The sequence below is a fragment of the Anopheles coluzzii genome, chromosome 3 (assembly GCF_943734685.1).
Source record: "Anopheles coluzzii chromosome 3, AcolN3, whole genome shotgun sequence".
NCBI lineage: Eukaryota > Metazoa > Arthropoda > Insecta > Diptera > Culicidae > Anopheles > Anopheles coluzzii.
In genome coordinates, this window is record NC_064671.1 from 88245435 (window position 1) to 88269565 (window position 24131).

The window sequence follows — 24131 nt, forward strand, 5'->3', positions numbered from 1 at the left end:
GCAAGAAGTCGGCCTCCTCATCGTTATCGCTCCTCAGCTCAACACGCGGGCGACCAAGAAACACGTTGCAATGCTTTTTGGCAGGGTTGGGGCATTTCGTTTTGTTATTGTTATGGGGAGAAAATTAACATGTTTTGCAATAAAAAAAGGATGTAAGGTGCGTGGCCATCTTAAAATCAAACGAAACATTGCTTACTCATTTGATTAGGACAGACTTTACCGATCACCTGGCAACGAAGTAAAGCGACCTCAGCAAACATACATCCAAGGATGCACAGACAGAACCATCTCAGTACCATCATCATCACAATCATCACTTGTAACTTTGGCGGATCGAATCATCTCAATTTCTGTTTCCAACTTTCCAATTAGATTTTGCTTTCACAGAACACACACGCACCACCGGCAACAGATACGAAAACAGCGAACGAACTAGTAAACGAACACACTGGCGGGATTTTTTTAGAGTGGGATTAGCTGTTGTTTTCCTCTTCTTCGCTCACTTCTTTATTCGCACACGTCCGACGAACTGTCCAAAAAAACCCGTGGAAGCCAACCGAGCCTTCGATTATTTACAAAGCTCCGTCGATTCCACGCACCTACAGACTCAGGCTCCTGCTGCTTAATCTTCCGTCGATTCGACGTTCTCGGTCTGCAGCTCCTTGAACGTGGGCACCGGAACGTACGTGACCAGCGTGTACAGCTTGTTGGGCGAGTCCTCATCGTCGTTACGGCGGCGGGAAAGGCGCACGCGTATGCGGAAAGGTGGATTCCTGTGCGAGCGGAGAAAAGAGCAGAAAATGTGTATTAGTATCAGGAGGACGAGGTACTACTTCCGCTTATTCGTGCTTGTTAAAGCAACAAGCGACCCCTTACCTGATTCCGCGGTGCCAGATAGCCTTGTTCAGGCGGGTGTCGATGCGAACGTCCGTGGTTCCCATCTCCTTCTCGGCAAACTTGCGCACGATCTTGATCGCTCGCGGGGAGCGCTTCTTGTAGCCGACCTTGTGCAGGCGTCGGTTCAGGTTGATGGTGCACTCCCGTGTCACCACTTCATTGATCGCCGACTTTGGCTTCTTCTCACGCTTGGCCTTAACCATCTTGGAGGATGTTTAATTAAACTGCAAACAAACGATACAGATTTCATTAATACGGGCAATTCTCAGTGCTAAATTTTGTGTGGTTTAATAAGAACACCGTAAAGCTAGGAAAGGAGAGCGAATCGGAACACATGAAGTCCAGCCGGAGTCCAGCCGTGAGGGCACCGACGATACATGTTGACAGTTCCATCACCGAGCGGCTTCGTACACAACACCCACTTTCGGAGGCAAATTTCGGTGATTCTCGCGACCGGACGGACAAACATTCATGTGCCATCGAAGCTTTCCCTCTTTCCACACACAATCCACGCAAAACGGTGCCTTTTCGCAGCGAAAAACAAAACTTACAGAGCAATTCTTTTAATTAACCGAAATGTGTCCGCTAGCACTCGTCGATGCCGGAAACGAAAGAACGCTTACGTGGAAATTTGACACGGCCTGTCATTGGGGCAGGCAGCATGCGTTCCCGCTTGACAGCTGGTGTCTGTTTAAAGTGTGCGTTTTTCAAAAACGCATGCTTGCGTGTAACCGTTGCATGGATACAAATTATCGTAATTTATTATAAAAGTAATTTAATTATTTTGTAAAAGGTTTTGTTCTAAATTATGATTCTAGTTTCAAAAAGTTTGTTGGATAGTTTGTCATGAATAGAATAATTCATTACAGATTTAACGAACCTTTTGCGAGCATTTGAGCATTTTTCTGTATTGTTAACTAATTTTTTAGAAATGATTATAATCTGCTAAAATATGTTATCTGTTACTCAAACTGCAATATAACTTTCCCTGATGTTTGTTCAAGGGATAATTTGCTTGTCTTTAATTTTTACATCTCATTAAATTAAAGCTGCAAATTTATTTAAACATAAGCAACACTTTCAAAATCGATTGTTGATTCAAATGATAAAACACATCATTAAACGTCGTTTCAAGAAACTTTTCAATTGCTTGTTTAATTTTTTATTGCCTTATTTTACACAAAAATAATGGCACACGGTGTAAAACATCTTTTTTACGAATAAATAAATAAACAAAAACCATTTTACAATTACAAAGACGCATTCAAACAAACACAACCTCCACAAAATCGGTAGACTCTGGGCCTACGATTGCGATGATCTCTTTCCGTGCCAGGCGCAGCTTCAGCACCGACATGCGTTTCGCCTTCTGCCGGATAGTGTTCGTGGTCAGTATCTCCCTGAATCCGGTCACCCCTTCGTACCGATACACCACCAGCGGATGCAGCCAATTTTCCGTCAGCGTGTACAGCAGCATCTCCTTCGAGGGTAGCACGGAAAGCTGGAGCTGCTTGGGCAGCTTGGTCAGTATGAGCTGATGCTGCACGAACGTACCATTCCCAGTCAGCCCCTTGCGCCAGACTTCAATCGATCCGTGGTGCGCCGTGTTCGGTGTGTTTTCTGAATTGATCGCTAGCATCAGCTGATTTTCGTACCTCGCGACAGTGAGGTACGATGGGTGCGATACAGTTATGGTTTGATGGTGTTTTAGATAGAAGCTGGCCGTCGAGCGCCAAATCTGGATCCGCTCGTTACTGTCCAGCACGATGAGATGGTTTTCGAGGGCAACAATTTGAAGGGGAACGATCGTTTCTTCCATTTGCCGTACGTCCAGTATTTGCAGCAGATTGTGTTCACGCAGACAGCGAACTTCGACACCCGGCTTTCCCTTCGAGTACATCACGATACAGTCTAGCTTAACAATTTTCATCCCGATCGCTTCCCTGGACTGGGTACTGTTCATCACGTACAGGGGGATGAATTTGTACATGCCCGTCGATTCGTGGCTTAGGTCTAGAATTTGTTGCACAAAGTGTTTGCCACTACCATGCTCCTGGAACTCAACGAACAGGTGCTGTTTGGGGCCCAGGTTAAGCCGTTTCACGTTCACGATCGTGCGATCGCGTCCAACGATCGAAGGGAACGCTTGGGCAGGCACTAAACCTGGTCCCTTGTTGCCGGTACTCCAATGATAGAAATCAATGGCGGACGGTCTGTTGGGTTCGGCACTGTGAACTGCTATCAAATCCATCGGCCCCGGATGTACTGGCAAGTTCAGGACAAGCATACGCACCGCTTGCACTGCCAAGGGTTTCATTTTATCAAAGTGGCTAAATACGGGACTATTTTCAAACACACTTTCCGCTAGCTTGTCGTTGACGCTGTTAAGCGACCGTACCTGCGACGCCAGTTCATTTATATCTTTACGATAGGAAGTACTCTGCAGAAGCTGGGTCACGTTCACACCAAACACCATGTCTCCCTCAAACACCGTTTCATCCGCTTCCAGTGGCTGCACAAACGTGACCGGAATGTTCACCGTCAATGGGGTTTGACCCGCCAAAGCAACGTTCTTCAAAAACTGCTCCACATCCTTTCCGTTGATGGCATTCGCTTGCAGCGCTTCAAACACCAGCGGGTAGATTTTGTTCTCCTTGGGGAATTTCGTGACCAGCCGCAGCGTGCCATTGACATGCTGCGGGAGCGATTTAAGCATCAAATGCTCCGCATCAAACCGCATGCCGTTCACTGTGCCGAGCACTTCCAGATTGCCGGTAACGATACCATTGCGAATGTGAAGCGTCCCTTCTATCGTTTGGTTGCCTCTCAAACGAAGCCCGTTCGCGTACCACTCATCCATATCGACGTCCTGTATGACACAGGGCGGAGCACAGACGATGCTTTCTACGTGCAGCTGGGTGAAACGCTTTGCAGCGGTAAAGTTCCCGCTCGGAGCATCGTTTCTCAGCAAGTCTGTCTTGACGTTGTAGCCGTTGAGGGTTTCCACATCGAAGTTTCCTGAAGAATGCGGGGAAAAATTATGTAATGTGGAAATTAGTTTGAAAATGAGCTCTCCGTAGCGCACTTACCGTGTACTTCCGCATGGTGGAAAAGCCATTTTCCGGTAATTTCCTGCGGTTCGTGATACCGCAAAGCATACTTATCGTACTCCACCACATTTAATCCAGCAGAGCTAAAAACAAAGGAAAAAACAATTCAATTAAACGTCTGTAATAAAATCCTACAAAAATGAAACAAAAATCAAATTTCTTTGGAGAACCAGCATTCAACTGTCATTTTAAATCCCCTCTTCAAACCGATCCCCACCAAACGCAACTGTGCGTTTCTTTTCCCAGCTGTCAGTTTCGAAATTGTTTTGACGGCACCCGCACGCGCACATACAGGTGTTTTGTTTTGGTTTCGTGTAGGTTGCGGAAAAGATCACAGTGTGCCAGAGCAGAATTTGTACTCCGTTTCTGTTCCACGACATAAGCTTCAAGGTAATAAGTGTGCGCACATGCCTACCTGTGCGTGCTTTTCAGTGAACCTTGCAGGTGAACGTCTTGAAACGCGGCGCCCGCATGGACTGTCACATCGCCCAGAAACTGTACCGGTGCCGTAATGTTTTGTGCTCGCTTCCCGCTCAAACATCGTGCTTCCACTTCGTCCCAGTTGAGGTGGTTAATCGGTTGATCCTGTACCAAGAAGCGTGAATGTTAAATGGTTCGAAGAAAGCTAAAAACAAACCCGTCAAATGCGCTTACCTTCGTGTGGAGCGGTTTCACGAACTCAACGCTCTGAAACTGATACCGGCCAGTCAGTACCGTTGGCCGGTGGGGAAGCCACACCTCACCGTACAGCTTCTGCACGTTGTGCCCGTTCAGGTGGATGACGGTTGGGTCGTGCTCAAAGTACACGTTACCGTGTGTTTCGATGCCGACCGGTACACTTTCCCGGCCTTCGGCGTTTTCACCCGGGGCGCTGAAAAATTCCATCATCTTGGGGAAATTGATACCGTTCAGTTGGCTCAGAATGTGTAGCTCGCCCTTCGCTTCCAGCGTGCCCAGCACGTGCACGGTGCCGAGCGTTTGCATTTCGGGCGACTGCTTCAACAGTACGTCGCTGCTCACGTTAAGCCCCGAGACTAAACCACCCACGGAGCACGGCTCGTAGGTAACAATGCCTTGGTCTGGAGGAAAGAATAAAAAATCACGTAATTAGCTCGAAATTATTTACGGTGATGAAACGTACGAAACACTGCCCGCTCGATGTATTCCTCCCGATCGGTTCGATACGCATGCTCCACCAGCTGCTCCATCGTAACGTTGTTCAGCTGGCCGGTAACGAACAACTGCTCCGTTGCAAGATGGTCGATCGATTGCCCTGCAGTGAACGTTTGATTGCCACTGTACATTAACCACGCACGACAAAACGCATCCTTCGGCACACCGTTGATGGAACCCTCGAACAGCAGATGGTTCACGGTGATGTCGCTCTGGAAGCTGTACGGTTCATTCTTGATGATGGTTCGATTTTCGCCGGCAGCGATAATGTGCTTCAAGTTCTCCACCGGGATGGAATTCAGCGTTGCCTCGCTGTGCAAAATCAACTGCCCAATCGTTAGATTGCGGAAACTTTTCAACCCCTGCACGGTCGGTACGTTTGCTTCGTCCGCGTCGAGCATGAGCGTATCCTGCAGCAGGTACTCCAAATCGTACCCGTAAATCGTCGACTGCCGATCCGCGTGTAGTTCTTCCGCAACGATCGCGTTGCTTGCGTAGATGGTACAGTTTTCGAACCGTACCGCTGCGCTTACATTCTGCGGCACGTCCAGCCGGAGCAATCGGTCGAGTCGTTTCGATTCAAAAAGGACGTTTTTGCTGTTCACAATCGGCGCAATAACCGTGTCGAAGTGGATCGTTCCTTCGATCTGCTGTTCGGCCCCTGCTCGCTGCAGCATGGTGCGATTGAGCAGATTCAGATCCACCTTGTTGATTTCGTTCGCATCGGCCACGCCGTCAATCTTCAGCTCCGAGACGAACGTTTTCCTCCCCGTTAGATACTGAACCTCCCCGCCGGCCGCTTGCGGTACGAGATCGTTGACGCTTAGCTCGTTGATTTGATCCGCCCGCAGATGCTCCACGAAAACGGGCTGCAAAAATTTAAGCACCTGGCCGGGCGGTGGTGCCGTCTGCACCTGCAAACCGTGCGTTGCCACCCGGTGAAGGTTGCGTGTACCGCCGGCACTGAGAATGTTGTGCGCCCACAGTCCACCGTTGAACGTGACGTTGCCGTGGATCGTGTAGTCCCCGTCCAGCACGAGATCGTCCCCGACCGTCACGATGGGGTTCATCTTGCTTAAGCTTGCGCCGTTGATTTTGCCCTGCAGCTCGATCGGGTGCAGCAGTGTGACGTAGTCGAACGTTTTCGTGCCCGTGATGGGTTGAATTTCGTCCGACGATAGGTGCAGCACCTGCAGCTTTCCCTCGATCACGGGTATGTGGTTGAGACGGTCCTGCAGGTGCAGGTGTTCTACCACCATCGGTTGCACGAACTGTAGGTCTTGTAGGATTTGCTGATGGCCCGTCGTGCGGGCAACGTTTGCAAGCGGCACGTCGGACAGCTTCGCATCACTTACGACGACATTGTGCGCAACCAGCTGATCGACGACGAGTTTGCCGGTAAGCTGTTGCTCTGCTGCTTCGTCCAGCAGCACGTGGTCGGAGAGAGCGCGCGGATCGATATCGTTCAGCAGCCCGGTCAGCTTGAGGTCGTCCGCATCGATGCTTTCGAAATCGCTCCCGTACTCGCGGGGCATTGCGCCCCGTGCCTTGGCCAGCAGCGTGCGGGACTGATCCATCATGCGCTGGACGGCGACGGCATCGGTTGCGTTGAGCCGCTTGCTCGTCAGCCGGTTCACGCTTAGATCCTTCACCATCAAGCTTTTGGCGGGGAACATTTGATTCACGTTCGGCAGCAGCACGTTGCCCGGGTGGAAGAAAACGCCGTCGATCAGCTTGTTCACGAACAGATTGCCTCCGACGACGACTTTCTTGGCCGACAGGGAAAGTGTTTTCCACTTCGCCGGTGGATCATCAACCAGCAGCAAACTTTCGGCCGCATGCCCATTGAAGAACTGCACACTGCCGATACGGTCCACTATGAGCCGATCGACCGTGATCACATCGTCCTCGGGAACGTCCCCCCTTCTGCCCTGCTGCTCCGTGTGACGCGTCTTGTGTGCCGCATTGTTCAGCACTTTCACGTCGAGCTGCTTCATCTGCCCGGCCGGTGCTATCAGCTCCGAAACGGCCAGATCACCGTTCCAGCGGACCGTGTCGTTGGTCAGCACACTGCCGTGAATCGTTTGCTCGACCAGGTCCATCTTCTCCTGGACGCGCTGCACGTACTCGTTCACCTCGATCACGTACGACAGCAACGCATCGTCCACCAGGCCGTGCTTCGTCGCGATGGTTTTGGCTTTGATCGTCCTCACCGCCGAATCCTGCAGCACCAGATCCTTCTCGACGATGCGCGCCCCGTCCGGGGCATTGTCCGGCAGCCCGACCAGCTTGTTGTACAGCTGCTCCAGATTCACCTGCCCAAGCTGGTCGTGCATGCGCTCGCACCACTCGATAAAGTGGGCGTACACGCGGCGCAGATCGTTCTGCACCCCGTACTGGGGGGTGAACAGATTGATCGACTTGCCGAACAGATTGCTGTTCGCGATCACGATGACGCTCGCGTTCACGATGTGCCGGTAGACGCGCATGTGGGACACGCCGGCCGCAAACGCTTCGCCGGTGTAGTCGATACGGGACGGTGCCAGCTTCCAACCGTCGTACTCGTAAATCAGCAGCGGCTGGTCGTGACAGTGGACGAGCAGCAGAAATTCGCCATTTTCGTGCTGAAATCAAGTTGGAAATTATTTTTATGATCAAATTAGTGATGGGAAAAATGAAGTTTTCATCGGAATCTATTCCGGAAAGCTCCAAAGCTGTCTGGAATCGATTCCGGATAGTAGGTTCGGAATCAGCTTCCGGAATCGAATCCGGATTCGGTTGCGGAAACGGCTTTGGAATTGGAATCGGCTTCAAAATTTATTGCGGAATCGTCTCCGAAATTGGTTTCGGATTCGGAATCGACACCGGATTCGGAATCGGAATCAGTTCCGGAATCGGAATTGGCTTCGAAACCAGATTCGGCTTCGAAACTGAATCGGTTTTGACATCTTCATAAGAATAGGCGTTTGGGTCCAATGATACTACGTATTGGTAGCCGCAAAGAATCAAAATATACTTGCAAACGATCTATTCTCACGGAGATGCCTGGACTGATTTCGCTTCCGAAATTTCTTATTTCAATTCAAGAACTGATTCTAATTTCGGAGTTAATTCCAATTCCGGAGTCAATTATGATTCCGTTTCTACTGGAGCAAATTGCGATTCCCAGGTCGATTGCGATTCCGGAGCCGATTCTGGTTCTGGAGTAGATTTTGGTTTCGGAGTCGACTCCGGAATCGGCTCCGGTATCGGAATCGGTTCCGGAATTGATTCCGAACACGGAATCGAAATCGGGTAGGTCCGAATCTGAGCTCCCACCACTAAGTTTAAACCCACTCGTGGCCTATTACTCACCACAACCGGCAGAAACATCTTCACACCCGTAAGCTCCAGGTTTTGGAACGGCACAAAGTATCCGTCCACGAACTTGTACACGATCGAGCTCCGCTCGACAGTGCGCGATTTGATGCCGTTCGATGGCCTCGGGCCATCACCACCTTCCTTGCCACCTTCCTCATCAACCGAGTTGCCAGTAATGAGAAAGTGTTCCCGCCGTCCGTTTCGCGCTTCGAAGAAAAAGTACGCCATATGCGACACGGAGTAGATGTAGATGCGCTGGTGCAGCACGAGCTTCTGCGTGTCCGGGTTCAGCAGGAAGATGTCGGAGAACGTGTCCTTGCCCTGCGCCGGTGACATTTGGTTTGCCACCGCCACGAACATCTGCTGCTCGATCGAGAACGCTTCGATGTGCACGGAACTGTAGCACGGCATTTGATCGATCACGTCAAAGTATTGGCCGGCCCAGCGGTACAGTGGACAGACGTTGGCTGTGCTGCCGCGCTCCGCGTCCAGATTGATGTACGTGTGCGCTAGATAGACGTGCTTGCCGTGCACCCACAGGTGTACCGTGTTCTGGTTCGGCTGGCCGAACGTTTGCACCAGCTCGGTGCGGCCGTCCTCGTGGATTTGAAAGACGGGCGAACCGTCCCCGAACACGTTCAGCTCCTGGTCGTGGTAGTTGACGACCGCCACAAAGCCCAGGTGCGCGATCGACACACAGTCAAAGTGGCGGGCGGTAACGGTTTGATGTTCGAGATACTTTTCAAACTTTCCCTTCACCTACGGGGCAGCAAAACAGAGGGCAAATTAAAACGAGAATTAAATGATAGTAAATATTGAAAAGAAAATACGAACCCTGCGATAGAAGGACACGGCCGTGGCATTCATCGTCCGGTTGCTGGTTTCGCTTTGGTGCAGGGCCGCAGCAAAGATCGTTTTGCCAACGCGCAGCAAGCAAATGTCCACTGGAAAGTTAACCGGCACGTGGCCCCGCTCACGGAATCCCTTGAGATAGAGCTGTCGTGCTGAAAGATGAGCGAAAAACTGGAACTATTTTAATACCATCCGTGAGATAATGTCTCTTTACACTACGTTTTCGTGTTTAAAATTTCACAGATCACTCCACCCCGCCATGGATGAGCAAGCGCCACACAACGACCACCAGAAAAAGGAGCTACAAAAGCAGCTGGACGAGTTTCAAATGCTGTCGGCAATTTACTGCAACCCGGGCGAGCTGCGGGTGGACGATTACGGCTGCATCGACAATCTGACCAGCTACATCAGCGGCGAAACCGACCGGCTCACCACGAAGCTCGACTACCGCTTCGAGCTGCCCCTGCTGCCGGACCAAAAGGTACAGATTTTGGTCGAACTGCCCCACCGCTACCCGGCGCTGGAAATGCCGCGGATCGTGATCCGCTCGGCCGTGATACCGCGCGACCAGGAGCGCCGCCTAACCGATCGGATCGTGCGATACATCGAGGAGGAGGTGCTGGAGCGCAACGAAGCGTACGTCCTTCAGGTGGTGGGCTGGATACAGGACAACTTTGCCGAGCTGCTCGCCGCGACCGCTGAGAGGAAGGAGTCGAAAGCGTGTCCGCGCTCCGCCGGTGCGACCACCTCACCGATCGTGTTCGAACGGTTGTGGATATACTCGCATCATCTTAAAAGCAAGATGAAAAGACAGACAATCATAAAAACGGCACGGGATCTGCGGCTGACGGGGTTTTCCCGGCCCGGCAAACCGGCCATTATCTGCGTGGAGGGGCAGCAGGCCGACACGCAGGAATTTTGGCGCACGATCAAACCGCTCAAGTGGCAGAAGATACAGATCAAGCTGTGCGAAACGGAGACGGTGGCGGCCGGCGGTGAAAACGAAATGGCCGCCCTGCGCCACTTTGCGGCCGGCTTTCGGGAGGAACTGTTCTGCGCCGATATGGATGAAGACTCGGACGCGGAGGATCAGCCGATGAGCATGAGCCTGTTTATGAAGTTTCTCGACAAGCACCGGTGCGGCTACATCAAGAAGGAGCTGTTCGGGTTTCAGAGTGCGATCGATGCTCCCGCTAGCTAGCGCTATGGTGGTACGGTACACGTGTGTGATGCAATAAACGCTCGCTCGTTGTTGAGGTTGTTGACCTAAAAGCCGGAGGCTCGCTCCCCCTTTTCCTGCTTACCTTGTGCAGTGTCCGCCTCGATGGCTGCATCGGCGTCGTCTGCATCTCGCCGTACTCTCTTCTGCCCATTGCTGCCGGGTCCGTATCGTTCCACTGTTTCGCGCAAAAAGCTTTCTATTCTTTGTGTTAAGAGCTGTTCTACCTCCACGGGTTGATCAACAATGCGGTCGGCGTAGTCTTGTAGCAAATTTTGCCGATAGACTATTTTCAGTAGTTCAAATTCAGTTTCAGCAGGATCATTAGACACGTCACTAGTTTCACCATTTACGGTGTGTATTTTTAAAACTAACAATAGACACACCGATCGCCACGCGAACCACTTCCACCGTTTCATCTTAGCACAGCAGCACGTGGTTTTGTTTTCAACGTTCCGAAAACACAACCGAACACGATCGGTTACTAAACGCAACTGGTGGTGCGATCACCAGACGAGCTCCGGTTGAGTCGATCTCTCGATTCGAGGATAAAGGACTCTCTGGAGTAGAATGCGTACAAGGTTGTGAGAAGAAGAGAAAAATTAAGCTAAATACTACGTTACCTACTAACAATCACACTCAAGGATAGAACACCAAACGTTTTTACATGTATAGATAAGCCCGATCGTGCAATGAGACACGTACATTGATATTCATGTGCTAGGTTTATGTATTGTTAGGCTCGACCATGTGTGTCTTAACAGGGCACAACAACACGATTGGTCATTTGTTCTTGTTACTTATTATTGTGTTGAACTGTGCCATTGAAACTGTCAGTTTTCACTTTTCTATAAATGGATTGAACGGTAAGCAGGTTAATCACTGGGTTAAGGTAAATGTGTACCGTATAAAAATATTATTGAACTTGAATTACGGAAAATCCAGTTACCAATTTTATGTTGTGTTATCGCAAGTCTTGTAAATAATCAATCATCTGGGAACATCTTGCCTATACGGCAATGCAACGAAGTGATATATATGATTACTTCTAGATAAGAAGAATAAATGAGTTTAAAAAATCAAATACACGAAAGGGAAAAAAACATGAAAAATAAATGAAAAGAATGAAATGAATTTAAATAAGAAATGCATATGTGGACTGAGAAGATAAATTACTATATCACAACTCGACAGGATTTCATCGGAGCTACGGACAATTGCATACATCGATACAGCTACGATTAAATACTACAACCGTTATTAGGCGACTAGTGCCGGCTTCACTTTTGAAGTCGTCCAAGAATTCACATATCGCGAGCAACGACAATAGCATGGGAGCTGAGTTGCGCGCAAAGATGCTGGCTGCCAACCGGTCTGCCCATATAGTACGGTCTGGGACTATATAGCACCTACAACTGTGAGACATGAACACTGTCCAAATCTGACGAATCCCTGTCAGCCACATTCGAGAGGAAGATGCTCAGAAGGATTCTTGGCCCCGTGTGTGTGTGTGGAAAGGACAATGGAGGAGCGGTTATAACGACGAGCTATACGAGATGTACGGCGACCTCAATGTCGTGCATCGTATCAAGCTCGCCAGGCTCCGGTGAACATGGCCAGTTGTACGCCTGGAAACGGACGACCCAGCCCGTAAAGTCTTTTTAGGTCGTCTACAAGGACCGAGGAGGCGTGGTAGGCCCAAACTGAGGTGGCAAGATGGCGTGAATTGAAATAAGAAGTTTCAGAAGCGAAGTTACCCCGGAAATCTCCACGAGGAACGGATCGTTTACAAGTAAATTTTGATTATTTTCGGCTATCAATACGTAGTATCATTGGACCCAAACGCCTATTCTTATGGAGATGCCACACATTGCCTCCGATTCCAAGCCGATTCTGGTTACGGAGTCAATTCTGATTCCGGAGCCAAAGTCGATCCGGAACTAATACCGGAGCTGATTCTAATTTAGGAGTCGATTTAGGACCTACTATCTGGAATCGATTTCAGAAAACTTCGGAGCTAGCAGGATTCGATTCCAACAAAAACTTCATTTTCCCATCACAACACGACATCATAGGAATGTTCTCATAGGTTCTTCGTTATTATCCTTCTGAATATGTCCTTCTTATTTGGCCGCAATATCCTTTTTTGGTAATGTGCCTGCATTTATCACTACTAATGGGTTTGGGCTCTCTTATCGGACTTTTGTTCATTACCCCTAACACGATAGATGATCCAGTCATATCTATAGGAACATGATCCATCCGGGGCTTGAACCTAGAACAGACATGTTGCTAAGCCGTGCGAGTTGACGACGATACCACGAGTCTTTCGGAATATACGGAACTAACAATGGTTAAGGGTAGAACGTGTATCGTCGTCCCATTTGGCAGGGATTTTCATTGGCGGGAATTCGAAAAGAGCTTATTGGGTAATACGATTCTTCAAGTTTTGCCGCATAGCGTAGATTAGGTACTTGAATCTTCGAGATTACGATCAAGATATGTGTTAGTTGCAATGATTTTCTTGAAAGTTAGGTTTCCAAACGAACTTGTTGAAGTGTTCAGCTTAGAACAAAATGCAACAGGTGACTGCCTTCCGCTATTCCGCGCGAAGCGCAGTCGCACAAGTCCATCACAACCTTTGATCACCATAGCAACGCAAACATTGGCCATACAAAACAATCCGCGTTCATCCCCACAAAAAGGGGATTTCTTTCCTAATTCGATCCTAACGAATTTCGCCCCCGAAATGGAGCTAGAACTGACGCGCGTCGACTACACCAACGTTGGATTAACTGGACCAAACAGCCTGCAGCTGTTGCCCCCGAGCGCCAGCACTGCGTCCACTAGCGGCGGCGGGCACAAGCAGCAGCAGAAAGTGGCCATCGGCGACCAGGACGGGGTGCTGCAGCTGTTCTCCATGAAGAAGGACGAACTGCAGGTGCACTTTAAAACGCTGCCGAGCGAAAAGATTGCCTCGGTCAAGCTGGGCGGGCAGGCGGGCTCGGTGGCGGACAAAATTTTCACCGCCTCTGAGAACAAGGTGCGTGGCTTCAACAAGAAGGGCAAACTGTTTCTCGCGTTCGAAACGAGCCTGACCGAAACGATACGCTCGATGTGCGTGAGCGGGAGCGATCTGCTGGTGTGCGGGAATCACGTGTACAACCACTACCGGGACTGCAAGGAGGTTGGGTCTTACCTGTGCGGGGACGTGATAGTGGACGTGGCGGCGCTTTGCCCCAACAACACCAGCCGATTGATAACGGTGCTGGCCTGTTCGGGGCGTGTGTTGCGCGTGCTGGAGCATGCCCGTGTGCGCCAAACGCTGGAGCTGGAAAGTGTGCCGACGGTGCTGTACGTACCGAAGGGCATAGGGGATCGAATTCTGTGCGGCTTTTCCGACGGGAGTGTGATACTGTTTCATCTGAATCTGCTGTCGACGGAGGTGAAGCGAGAGGTGCTGGTTGCCGACCGGGAAGGGGAAGGAATACTGAGCGCGGTCACCTGTCTCGCGACGTACGATCTTTCCGGCGACGGCAAGGAAGAGTTGATCGTAGGACGGCGCGATGGCACGCTGCAGGTGTTCGCGATGAACTCGGACGAGTATCAGTTCGAGATGGAATGTACGCAGATCTATCGCGACAACTTCAGCGAAAGCATATCGGCGGTGCAGGGCGGCTGTGTCGGGGCCACCAACTATACCGAGATCGTGGTCTGCACCTACTCGGGCCGCATCTTTGGCCTGACGACGCAGTGCATTAGCAAAAGCTTGGGCGACAATGGGTCGCGCAGCGCGGAAAAGCTCGCCGGCACACCGGTCGATACGTCCGCCAAGCTGCAGCGCATACGGGCCGAGATTTACGAGCTCGAGCAGACGATCGCGAAGGAACGGGAGCGCTATCAGCTCTCCACGCAGGCACTGTCGTCTGGGCTCTCCGCAATACCGATGCTACCGATAAACGATGCGTTCCTTCTGTCGAAGGACGACGCAACGTACCTGCTTTCGCTGGAAATACCGACACCGATCGAGCACGTGCTGCTGCAATGTGATGCACCGATCACGCTGCTGGATGTGGAGAAAAATACGGCCGTCGTGAGCTTCAGTGAGTGCGATAAGCTGAGCGGCAACAGTTTGCTGGCGAGCTACCGGTGCCAGTTGAACACGAACCGGATCGATCTCAAGTTCCGCACGATCGAGGGTCAAACCGGTACGCTGCAGGTGTACATCACGCCCAACCTGCAGCCCAAGTGTTGTCAGCTGAAGCGATATCCCATAGCGCCACTGTCGCTGCACATGATCGTGCATAATGCGACGGACGAAATGTTGGCCCGGCCAATGAACACGCTAACGCTGCGCGGCCCTTTCAGTCAGGCGGAGATGCACAACTGGATGATCAACAGCATACCCGAGCTGCCGGAGAAGCTGTACGAGAGTGGTAAGGTGGCGTACACGTTTCGGCACGTCTTCATCGGTACGCTGCTCGTCTGCGAGTACGGCAAGGGGGAGGCCACGTTTCGGAGCGATAACATTTCCACCATCTCGATACTGAAGGACTTCATCACGAAGGAAGCGACGAAGAAGCGCATTAAGCTGGAAATTTCTACGTGTAAGTAAAGGCTTTCGGAGGCATTCACTCAAGGGCCGCAATATTATATACTTCTTTGTTTTGTTTCTTCTTCTTCTTAACAACAGCTATAAACGAGTCAACGATACCTTCCCTGATCAAGCTGATCGAGCCGATGATTTTACACTACAACAAACTTACCAAGGACTATCAGCTGGCCCAGGCCCTGCTCGATCTGGACATTCGCGACGACGACGAGTTTAACACACTGTCCGAGGAGTACCGGTCGCTCATCCGCAACCAGCAGACGATCGGTACCGAGTTCCGCAAGCAGCCGACGATACTGAACCGGATCTACGGCATCCTGACCGATCTGTACATCGACAAGTTCAAGTTCAAGGGCGTGAACGTGAAGACGAAGCTGCCGCAGCTGATCGAGCTGCTGGAAAACTACTCCTACGACGAGCTCGTCCAGTTCTACAGCGTTGTCAAGGCAGGCGACGAAGAGCTCGGTGACGGTTAGATGCGCGCTTTCGCCGGTTCGATTTAGTTCGCTTTCTTTTGCAGCACCACGCACCAGTTGCCCTGATCGTAGTAGCTTTCCAGCAGCACGATGCTGTCCCCGCCGCTAGCGAGACAAAGCTTTTCCAGCTCGTGCTCCTCGAACACGTGATAGTAGCGTAGAAAGGTGGCCTTTTCCGTCGACTCGTTCGACCGTAGCTTCCACGGTACGAGCAAATCTTGGTGCTGAAATTGTGTCCTATTGGTGTGGACGGGTAGCGTACAGTCGCCCGCTCCCGAAACCCTTTCCAGCTGTACCGGCTGGGTGTCGGGTGGGGTTTCCGCCTCGTCCTCGGCGGGTGGTTTGTTGTTCTGTTTGTTCTGCCGTAGGTAGCTGGATTTTTTTGCATTAGCTTCTTGATTTTTGGCCCACACGTAGATCAGCGCCCGGCCGCCGGGGCGTAGCACTCGTATCATCTCGGAAATGGCGCGCTGTCTGCGTTCGTCGGTTGCTAGATGGTGAATGACGGCTATGCTAATGCAAGCATCGACCGATTGGTCGCGGAAGGGAACCGCAAGACAGTCGCACTGGAGCACGTTAAACCCTCGTTCAATGCAAACCTGGAGCAGCCCCTCGCTACGATCACAACCGAGCTTAAGGTGAAGAAAGTAAGTGAAATTGATGAGTGAAGTCAAATAATTGTACAATAAATTTACGCCTTACCAACACAGAGCATCCGCTTGAAGCTAGATACTTTCCGTTGCCACATCCGACATCCAGCAAAACGTCACCGGCCGATAACGATCGAACGAAAGCTTCCACCCTTGGCCAGGGTGAATGTCGCGTGTCGCTAAAATGTTTCGCTATCTCGTTGTACACCCGATGCACGTTTTGCGCCTCCACTTGGGCAGCGTGTGATGCCAGCAAGCTGGCCTGATTCGATACCGACTGCTGCGCGGTATCACACAGCCGCGGGAATGTACAACCACATCGGTCGTTTGGAAGCAATTTTCTAAACGTTAACGAAACCCGCAACTGTCGCTTTCGTACGGTCAGTCCTCCGTTCGGTGCCGGAATGGTGTCCATCTTGCGCGGCGTAATACCGTGCGTCCAGTCGTATCGGCTTTCGCCCGACATAATCAGAAGCGATCGCGATGGTAAGTCGACACAAACCGCTTTTCCGGAGGAGGGTTGCTTAAACTCCATCACAACGTCGCTGCCGAGGGAGAGGGACAGTATGGGATCGTCGAAGGCACTGTGTGTGTCCACATGCGGTGGTATACCCTGTCCCGGCTCGTACTGGTTCACCGTCAGCTGGTCCGGCACGTGCCAGCGCAGGTGGGGATGCAGCTGTTGCAGCTTTTGCCACAGCTCACCGCAAACGGAAGGTATTTTGCGTTCCAGCGGCTTCGTCCTGTCTACGTTGTTTGAACCGTAAACAAACTCGTACCCGAAATGTTTCACTTTCCGATGTTTGAGCGTTTTGTTCGGTTCTGTATCTGGTTGATCGGTATCTTCACTGATTTGCACTGCCTCCAGGAGCGCCTGCTCCATTGCTTCGTCGATAAAATCACGCTCCAGGATTAATCCATCGGGTCGGCCGGCATTCCACGGATCATCATGATACGCGGGAAGTGCATTACAGAATGCCAACAGCAACACGGCACCATCCTGGCCCAACGTGCAGAGTCCATTCAGTGCCGTGTAAATAGCGTCGGCCTCGGTGATGGAGGAGCATTGAAGAAAGCAGTACGATTTACCCGGCGGGAACAGCACCTGCTGGATGGTTCCGTGCTGCAGGGCTTCCTTTAGCAGAGCCTCTTGCTGCAAACCTGTCGATAGGCCCGCATTGCAGATTGCGATAAGCTACGGAACAAAGGAATGTAGGATTAAATTGTTTGGAACAACACACGGGATGGTGAGAATTGCATACCTTTGTTGGATCGTCAGAGAATGTTATTCCCGCATCCTTTTCGATCAGCAGCTGGCAGCGTTTGATTTTCTTGCCGATCTTTTTCTCCAAATTTTTCGATAAAGTCATCGTGTGTGGAGTACGATAGCAGAGTGCAAAACACGCGCCCGCGTCGCCCGGTGGAATGTAAACAAACAAACCTGACAGCCGGGCCCAAGGTGATTGGAGGTGGGGTGGTGGATTTGTATTTTGCAATAGATATTGCCCAATATCATTGATAATCTGCATAAAAGGAGAGGAAAACTGTAGGAATTTGATTAATTGAAAGTAAAACAAACATCTAGCATGATGGAAAATAGTGTGTTTGTGTGATAAATCGACAGCTTTTGCTGAACTTGTGCTTGGACATGCGGTGGTGTTAGAGCGCCATCTACATGTGAACTATCAAAGCTTTCTTCAAACCCTTGAAGCTTTGATTACTTTTGCAAGGATATGATCTAGAAACATTAGCATTTAATCATGATGATCCTCATTACAAGGCAAGCTATACAGAAGTAACCTGCAATATTAGGTCAAAACTCATACTGGTGCTGGAACAGATTTCAATCCCATACAGGTGTTAGAATAAAGCGTGAACCTACACTGGGTATGGATCTGATCCTAACCCCTTACCGGTCCTCCTTTAACTGATAGTGACACCATACCGGTGGTGGACCATATCGGGCATTGAATTGATTTTGACCCTATATCTGTCCTGGAACTGCTCCAAACGCCGTACCGGCCCAGGACCTCTCTCGGTCCTTTTTTTATCGACACTATCGGTCACTCGGACGTATTAACAACATGCCTGTCCTGGGATCAAGGCACGTATGGACCGTCACCCTAAGCAAGGATTGACTGTTCGACTGCGTGGTGCCCAATAACTCTTGTAAGTCTGTATATCCTTAACCCTCAAAGAAGATTATTTATTGCTGTAGTTTTTTGTTGAAATGTTGCCGCGACTTCGAGGCTTTCTGGACTTTTGACTTTTGGGATTTTTACAGTTAAATTAAACACTGTTTATGTTTAGCGATGGACATTGCTATGAAGCGAATGGGAGTCTTTTTTTACTATTTTGAACTCATTGGATTAGATTAGTTTTTTTTTTATTTAGCTCTCAATATTTAATTGAATGTTAATAGGACCTCCAACCAATTCCGGATTTGGTACCGAAGTCGACTCCGGATTCAGCTCCATAGTCAACTCCGGAATGGATTCCGAACACCGGGTAGGTCCGCTTCCGAGCTCTCACCACTACAGCACACTTCTATGCATTTTTGCACTTGATCTCCGACAGATACTTCTCCACGGTGATCGTGATCTTGAAATGAGCTCGCTGGATATCGTTTTGTTTTATGCCAGTTATCCTTATTTATTATTTCTGTTTTTTGTTATTTTCTTCTTCTTTCCTTAGCATTGTTTCAAGAGTTAAGCTTATGTTTAAAGGTTTAAGATAACCATAAACTCCACCTCCAATTAGATCACATAGTGTTTGTAGAGATATTTGAACAAGCAAATTGCAACGGCGATGGTTTCAAAGACCTTTGAACTATGCCAACGGAAAATAGCAAATACATACAGCAACGCAATAATCATAATGAGCCGATCGATTTCACCGATTTCACATTACACACCATCGGCACACACACTAATCAAACGTATCACGTGAACAAAATGCAAATATTAAATGACATTATTTGCGGTTACACTGTTTACCGTTTGCCTGCCAATATCAATGGTTCGATTACCGTGTGCCGTAATGATCCAAACCCGTTATCGTTTGACCCTTATCGAGTGGGCCATAATAATCATCATCAATTGAATCAAAAGGTATGCCCCTATTGATCCCCCGCATTGATTGCCCCCTTTCTGAATGATTAGTTTGCAAATTATTAAAACCCAAGCCCGAGCGGCCCGACAGTTCCTTCACAAAACAGTGGCAAAATGCTACCACCCCCCGCACGGCGGCCAAAAAGCTAACCATTTGTTTGCTATGCAAACTTGCAATTGCAACGAAGGGGCAGCAACATCAAAAGCTTAGCAGTGAGTTAGGGCCTTACGCCTTGCGGTGGTTCGACTTCAAAGAGGTGCAATGCTGTTGCATACATGGATGAGGTCTGTCGACACGCGAAGCCACTTTTCCTTTCAATCCAGGCTCGTTTTGTAAAGAAAACGGAGAGGTAGCATTAAAGGATAGGAAGGATGCAGCACAAGCTAAATGGAACATTGGCAACTAGGAACTAGCGTTTGCATAATTGATTGGTGTTGCTAGAGGAACGTTTTTTGGTACGGAACGGTGTGCCGGAACTGAAGTGCCAAATATTTCCCGGAAGCTGTCCAATAATGCCATTCTTAATCGTTTGGTGAAAGCTAATTTCGCTACTATTAGCTTCCAAGAATTCGGACTCCGAAATTGAATTTCCCCCAAGCGATCCTTTCCGTGAGCATTAACAGCTCGCTCGACAACTGACGTACCCGCGAGTGGTGGCCCGAAAGAGTTCCACCGAACCGGAGGCTATCCGGGAGAGGTCAGCTGCGGTTTGTTGCCAGATTGGTGTGGAATAAATTGAATTTAATTTATTTATACGGTTTTGCCAATCTGTGCCGACAGGATGGTGTGTAGTGTCTGTGCCCCCAGCGCCCCAGGACGGACACACTCTTTCCCCCCTTTCTCTCTCTCTCTCTCTCTCTCTCTCTCTCTCTCTCTCTCTCTCTCTCTCACACACTCTACTGTTGTGACGTACGATCTGAAATCGATTTGAAAGCGATTAGAGAGCATGTTTTGATCCTTCCCTTGCAGTGTCCCTACCTGCTCGCTCCCAGTTCCCAAACGACCTTCCATCGCATGGCGTGAACCAGCGAGTGACCGAAAGATAGCGAGAACTGCGCAATATCTGCACTCAGTGCATTTTATTGCACACGGCACACTGGCGCACTTGCGTGGGGCACTTTCCGGTGCAAACAGGCAAGGGAAAGGATTTGTTTTGCTCCCCCCGCCACTCCGATGGAGTCAATCTGACGCCAAACTGTCCGTGTGTGTGTGTGTGTGGCCCGTGTCCAGGGCGATGCTTATCTGTACCCGGTGCCCGGTTGCTGCCGTAAAAGCTTGCCGTTTTTTGTGTATGTTTTTGCCTTATTTTCACCCACCGTTGTGCGCGCACGATGGTGGACCGAATCCTGGGTGCAATTAAATTGCATTTCCTGTTCGTCGGTGACGTTGGGGGGGGGGGGGGGGGGGGAGAAGACAGTGCGCGGCCAGAGTCATCAATGATTGCTATCTGTGGTATCGTTGTGGCACTGTCGGTTGGACCGAACACGAACCTTCGGTGCTCAGGATTGGCCAAGCGAAAGGCCGGAAGGCCGTGGTCGATTTCGAGGAAGGTGCAAGGGGAAAATGTTTGCAATGGAAGGCTACCACAGTAATGCACTGGGAACGTATCATCAAACACACACACACACACAGAGAGAGAGAGAGAGAGAGAGAGAGAGAGAGAGAGAGAAAAAATCCTGAAAAAAAGGTAGCAAAATGTCCAATGGAATGACCAACGACGAACTGATCACAAATTGAAATGAGCGTCCCGGGTCATCACGGAACTAGGACAGGACAGGAGGCAAAAAACTGCACGCCATTGCAATAATTTGCTGTTTTTGTCTTTGTGTCGATTGCAATAAAACACAAAAAGTTAGAAGTTGGACAAACAAAAGTATACGAACAAAGCATAAAAAACTAGGATGACATCGGTAGCAAATGGGGTTTTGCAAAGGTAAATGGCAACAGCAAATGGGAAGGAGTTTTTTTCAGACATTGAAAAGTGTAATTTGATGAAATTGTACATTTTTATCCCACCTCCTCTCCTGCGACTAAGCAAATTGCTTCTATAGTGATGTCAAAGGGGAAAGGAACATGGTCATCAGAGTGATTTATGTTTACGTCCTGTGGTGGCAGCATGCTAATGAAAAGAGATCGATTTTGTTTGGAGCGAACGAGTTCGATAGGCGAGACTGGGGCATAGTTTTTTACATTAACCTTTTCACTAACTTTGTATAATTTCCTCGCGTTTGTGGCATTCTTCGATTGAATCCTTTAAATTAACCGAATTTTAAAGGTCTATCGATCGCTATCTAGGTTCTAATTTTATTCTTTTTCTCAGAGGAAGTATTTTATTGCCTGCATTGTAGACTACTGACCATCATAGACTGACGGTGAGAATATTAATCATGTAAGGATGTGAATGTAGTAGGGGCTAGCAATCTTAAAAATCTTAAAAACTCGTACATTCACATAAGAAATGAACATCGCTTAAAGCGGGGCGGTCCCGTGGTAAGGTCGTCAACTTGCACGGCTTAATAACACACTCGTCGTTGGTTCAAGTCCTGTAATGCGACAGAATCTACAGAAGTCGCGAAAGCCTGTATAGGCCTACTACATGTCCTACACTAGGACGTTACATCAAGTAGCAGAAGCAGAAGTAAAGCGGGTTTTGTATCTATCGAAGGATTGACACACGACAATAAGAAATTGTCCCAAAAGTATTTATTTACAGCCCCTGGCCTTATAATAAAATGTGACTAATTGATACACATAAAAAAAGATCACGATCATTACATTCATTGCAATTTTTAAGACAAACAAATGATCATTGTTGTATGTTTTAAGTAAGACACGCACATGATTCATAATACTCAAACTCAAACTATATGTACATATTAATATATTTAAAAAATAATCGCTACATTTCATAACTATATACAAATTTATTTTCAAAAGACATGGTATTTCCTATATCAATCTTGAAATTATATAATTTATTTCACAATATCACACAACTAACAATAATTACAAAATTGCGCTGATTAACTAAATTGCGATAACTTTATAATGTTCGTTTCTACCTTTGACTGAAGGTGTATGCATTTTCGTCGCATTATTGAACTTTCACCAGCCACCATCGGTGGCCAGTGTGTCCAAAATTGACCCTTTGATGGGAACGCAATGCTTTTCGGACAGGATTTACCACCACAACTCTAACCATAGATGCGCTAAAATGGCACTGACAGCTTGGCACTTTCAAATAAGAAACAAGCTTGCACGATGGCATTATGGTATGCTATAATACCGCAGCCGAGTGGGGTTGCATCTTCTTGAGGTTGGTTTTGTAAGCATTTATGACATCCATATTTTTCTCCCACCGCGAAAGCCGTCTATAGCTGCAGCTAATTATCTTGAGCGTAGCTTCGGGCTCACCACTCAATCGCTGCCGACCATTTGGAAGGGAACGCAGGCACAGTAAGAGCACAGTAACTACCAACTAACCTGAATTTGGGGGCTCCTAAAATTCACGATGCACACTGAAAGATGGGGCGCGAGGGTTTTGATTTTTTGCACTTTTATTGCACCTCTACCCTCTCTCTCGAATGCAGTAAACAAATTGCATTCGGTCAGACGCGGTGCGCCATAAACCAAAGTGAAGACAGACATTTCTTCCCATGGGGATGCTATAAATTCGGTGTGGAGATGCTGTCCCACTTCATTGTGTATTGCAAACGGTGGGAAATGCATTTCTAACAGGTTTTTATTGGAAAAAATGTGGCCAAAAAGAAGGGATTAAAACATTGACGTGAACCGAAAGAGCACTGCACTGCGTGCGGGAGTTTAGTTCGTTCGAGCGAGATCGTTCCAGAACACTCTAGAAGGCGTGCTCTGCTCCACCAACGCGTCGTTTCCCTAGCAGAGCATTCTTGTGGTCGATAAACCTTAAAAGCCTCCTAATGTTTGTGCCGTGATTTGCTGGATCTACACCATCGTGCCCCATTATGTCTCATCCCTACTAATGCATGCAAGAAAAAGGATCCTCTATCCATAGACAAATGTTTGGCTTTGATTCCTATCAAATGTCCACGCATCCCGTACAGGCGGAATCGTTCGTTCTAAAGTTCCAGTATACAAGAATCAACGTTCGCTTGCAACACAAAACCCAAAGAGAGGACACCATCATCGAAAACACTGCACAGCTAGATGACTGGCCTGACCAAGGAATGCTTTCAATTCCACGGGCCCCTGGGGAAGGACCCAAACCGGACACACATACACACATTCACAAAAAAGGTTTAATTTTAATATCAATTTTATTGACCATCGTAGAAAATGGTTGGAAAGATAAAACCGTCCCGCGCACGGCGAATGGCGCGCGGGAATCAAAACCCTCCGCATGTAATATAAACCCACGCGCAGCGGAGCAAAAGGGCTCACACAGGAAAGGATAACAAAACATGAAATTAAAAACACACACGCATTGGCCAGCCGCGGACAAAACGCGGACGTAGCGATTGTTGGATCTTCGATCCTTTACCTCGTTATCCTCCCGTCCATGTGCCTTTGGGCCCTGATTGCTACACCATGAACTGTATTATTTTAAAAGCGTTCTTTTTCGTTGTTTCTATTGCCGTTTCTGTTCGCGGGGTCCTTAACAGGGCGGAGGGAGGAGGGTCAGGCAGGTTCGGC

At 49.0% G+C, this 24131-nt stretch overlaps 5 protein-coding genes across 5 annotated transcripts; 2 read left to right on the top strand and 3 right to left on the bottom strand.

Moving 5' to 3' along the window:
- Positions 1-473: 473 nt before the first annotated feature.
- LOC120956687 (60S ribosomal protein L31) lies at positions 474-1558 on the bottom strand. The gene is made up of 3 exons (XM_040378360.2): positions 1449-1558; positions 877-1121; positions 474-773 (listed from the first exon to the last, which is right to left on the bottom strand). The coding sequence occupies exons 2-3, from the start codon at positions 1098-1100 to the stop codon at positions 623-625; spliced, it is 375 nt and encodes a 124-aa protein (XP_040234294.1). The 5' UTR covers positions 1101-1121; positions 1449-1558; the 3' UTR covers positions 474-622.
- A 486-nt stretch (positions 1559-2044) lies between these two features.
- On the bottom strand, positions 2045-11729 carry LOC120956299 (uncharacterized). The gene is made up of 8 exons (XM_040377681.2): positions 10697-11729; positions 9375-9544; positions 8535-9299; positions 5149-7804; positions 4662-5086; positions 4423-4592; positions 3987-4090; positions 2045-3915 (listed from the first exon to the last, which is right to left on the bottom strand). Exons 1-8 carry the CDS (start codon positions 11028-11030, stop codon positions 2162-2164), a joined length of 6378 nt encoding a protein of 2125 aa, XP_040233615.2. The 5' UTR covers positions 11031-11729; the 3' UTR covers positions 2045-2161.
- Positions 4296-10703, top strand: LOC120957885 (RWD domain-containing protein 2A). Its single transcript, XM_040380310.2, has 2 exons — positions 4296-4397; positions 9636-10703. The coding sequence occupies exon 2, from the start codon at positions 9652-9654 to the stop codon at positions 10591-10593; it is 942 nt and encodes a 313-aa protein (XP_040236244.2). The 5' UTR covers positions 4296-4397; positions 9636-9651; the 3' UTR covers positions 10594-10703.
- A 1321-nt stretch (positions 11730-13050) lies between the features above and the next one.
- LOC120958252 (Bardet-Biedl syndrome 7 protein-like) lies at positions 13051-15699 on the top strand. The gene is made up of 2 exons (XM_040380913.2): positions 13051-15218; positions 15305-15699. Exons 1-2 carry the CDS (start codon positions 13127-13129, stop codon positions 15697-15699), a joined length of 2487 nt encoding a protein of 828 aa, XP_040236847.2. The 5' UTR covers positions 13051-13126.
- A 23-nt stretch (positions 15700-15722) lies between these two features.
- LOC120958253 (alkylated DNA repair protein alkB homolog 8) lies at positions 15723-17838 on the bottom strand. The gene is made up of 3 exons (XM_040380915.2): positions 17612-17838; positions 16402-17544; positions 15723-16331 (listed from the first exon to the last, which is right to left on the bottom strand). The coding sequence occupies exons 1-3, from the start codon at positions 17717-17719 to the stop codon at positions 15723-15725; spliced, it is 1860 nt and encodes a 619-aa protein (XP_040236849.2). The 5' UTR covers positions 17720-17838.
- Positions 17839-24131: the final 6293 nt, after the last annotated feature.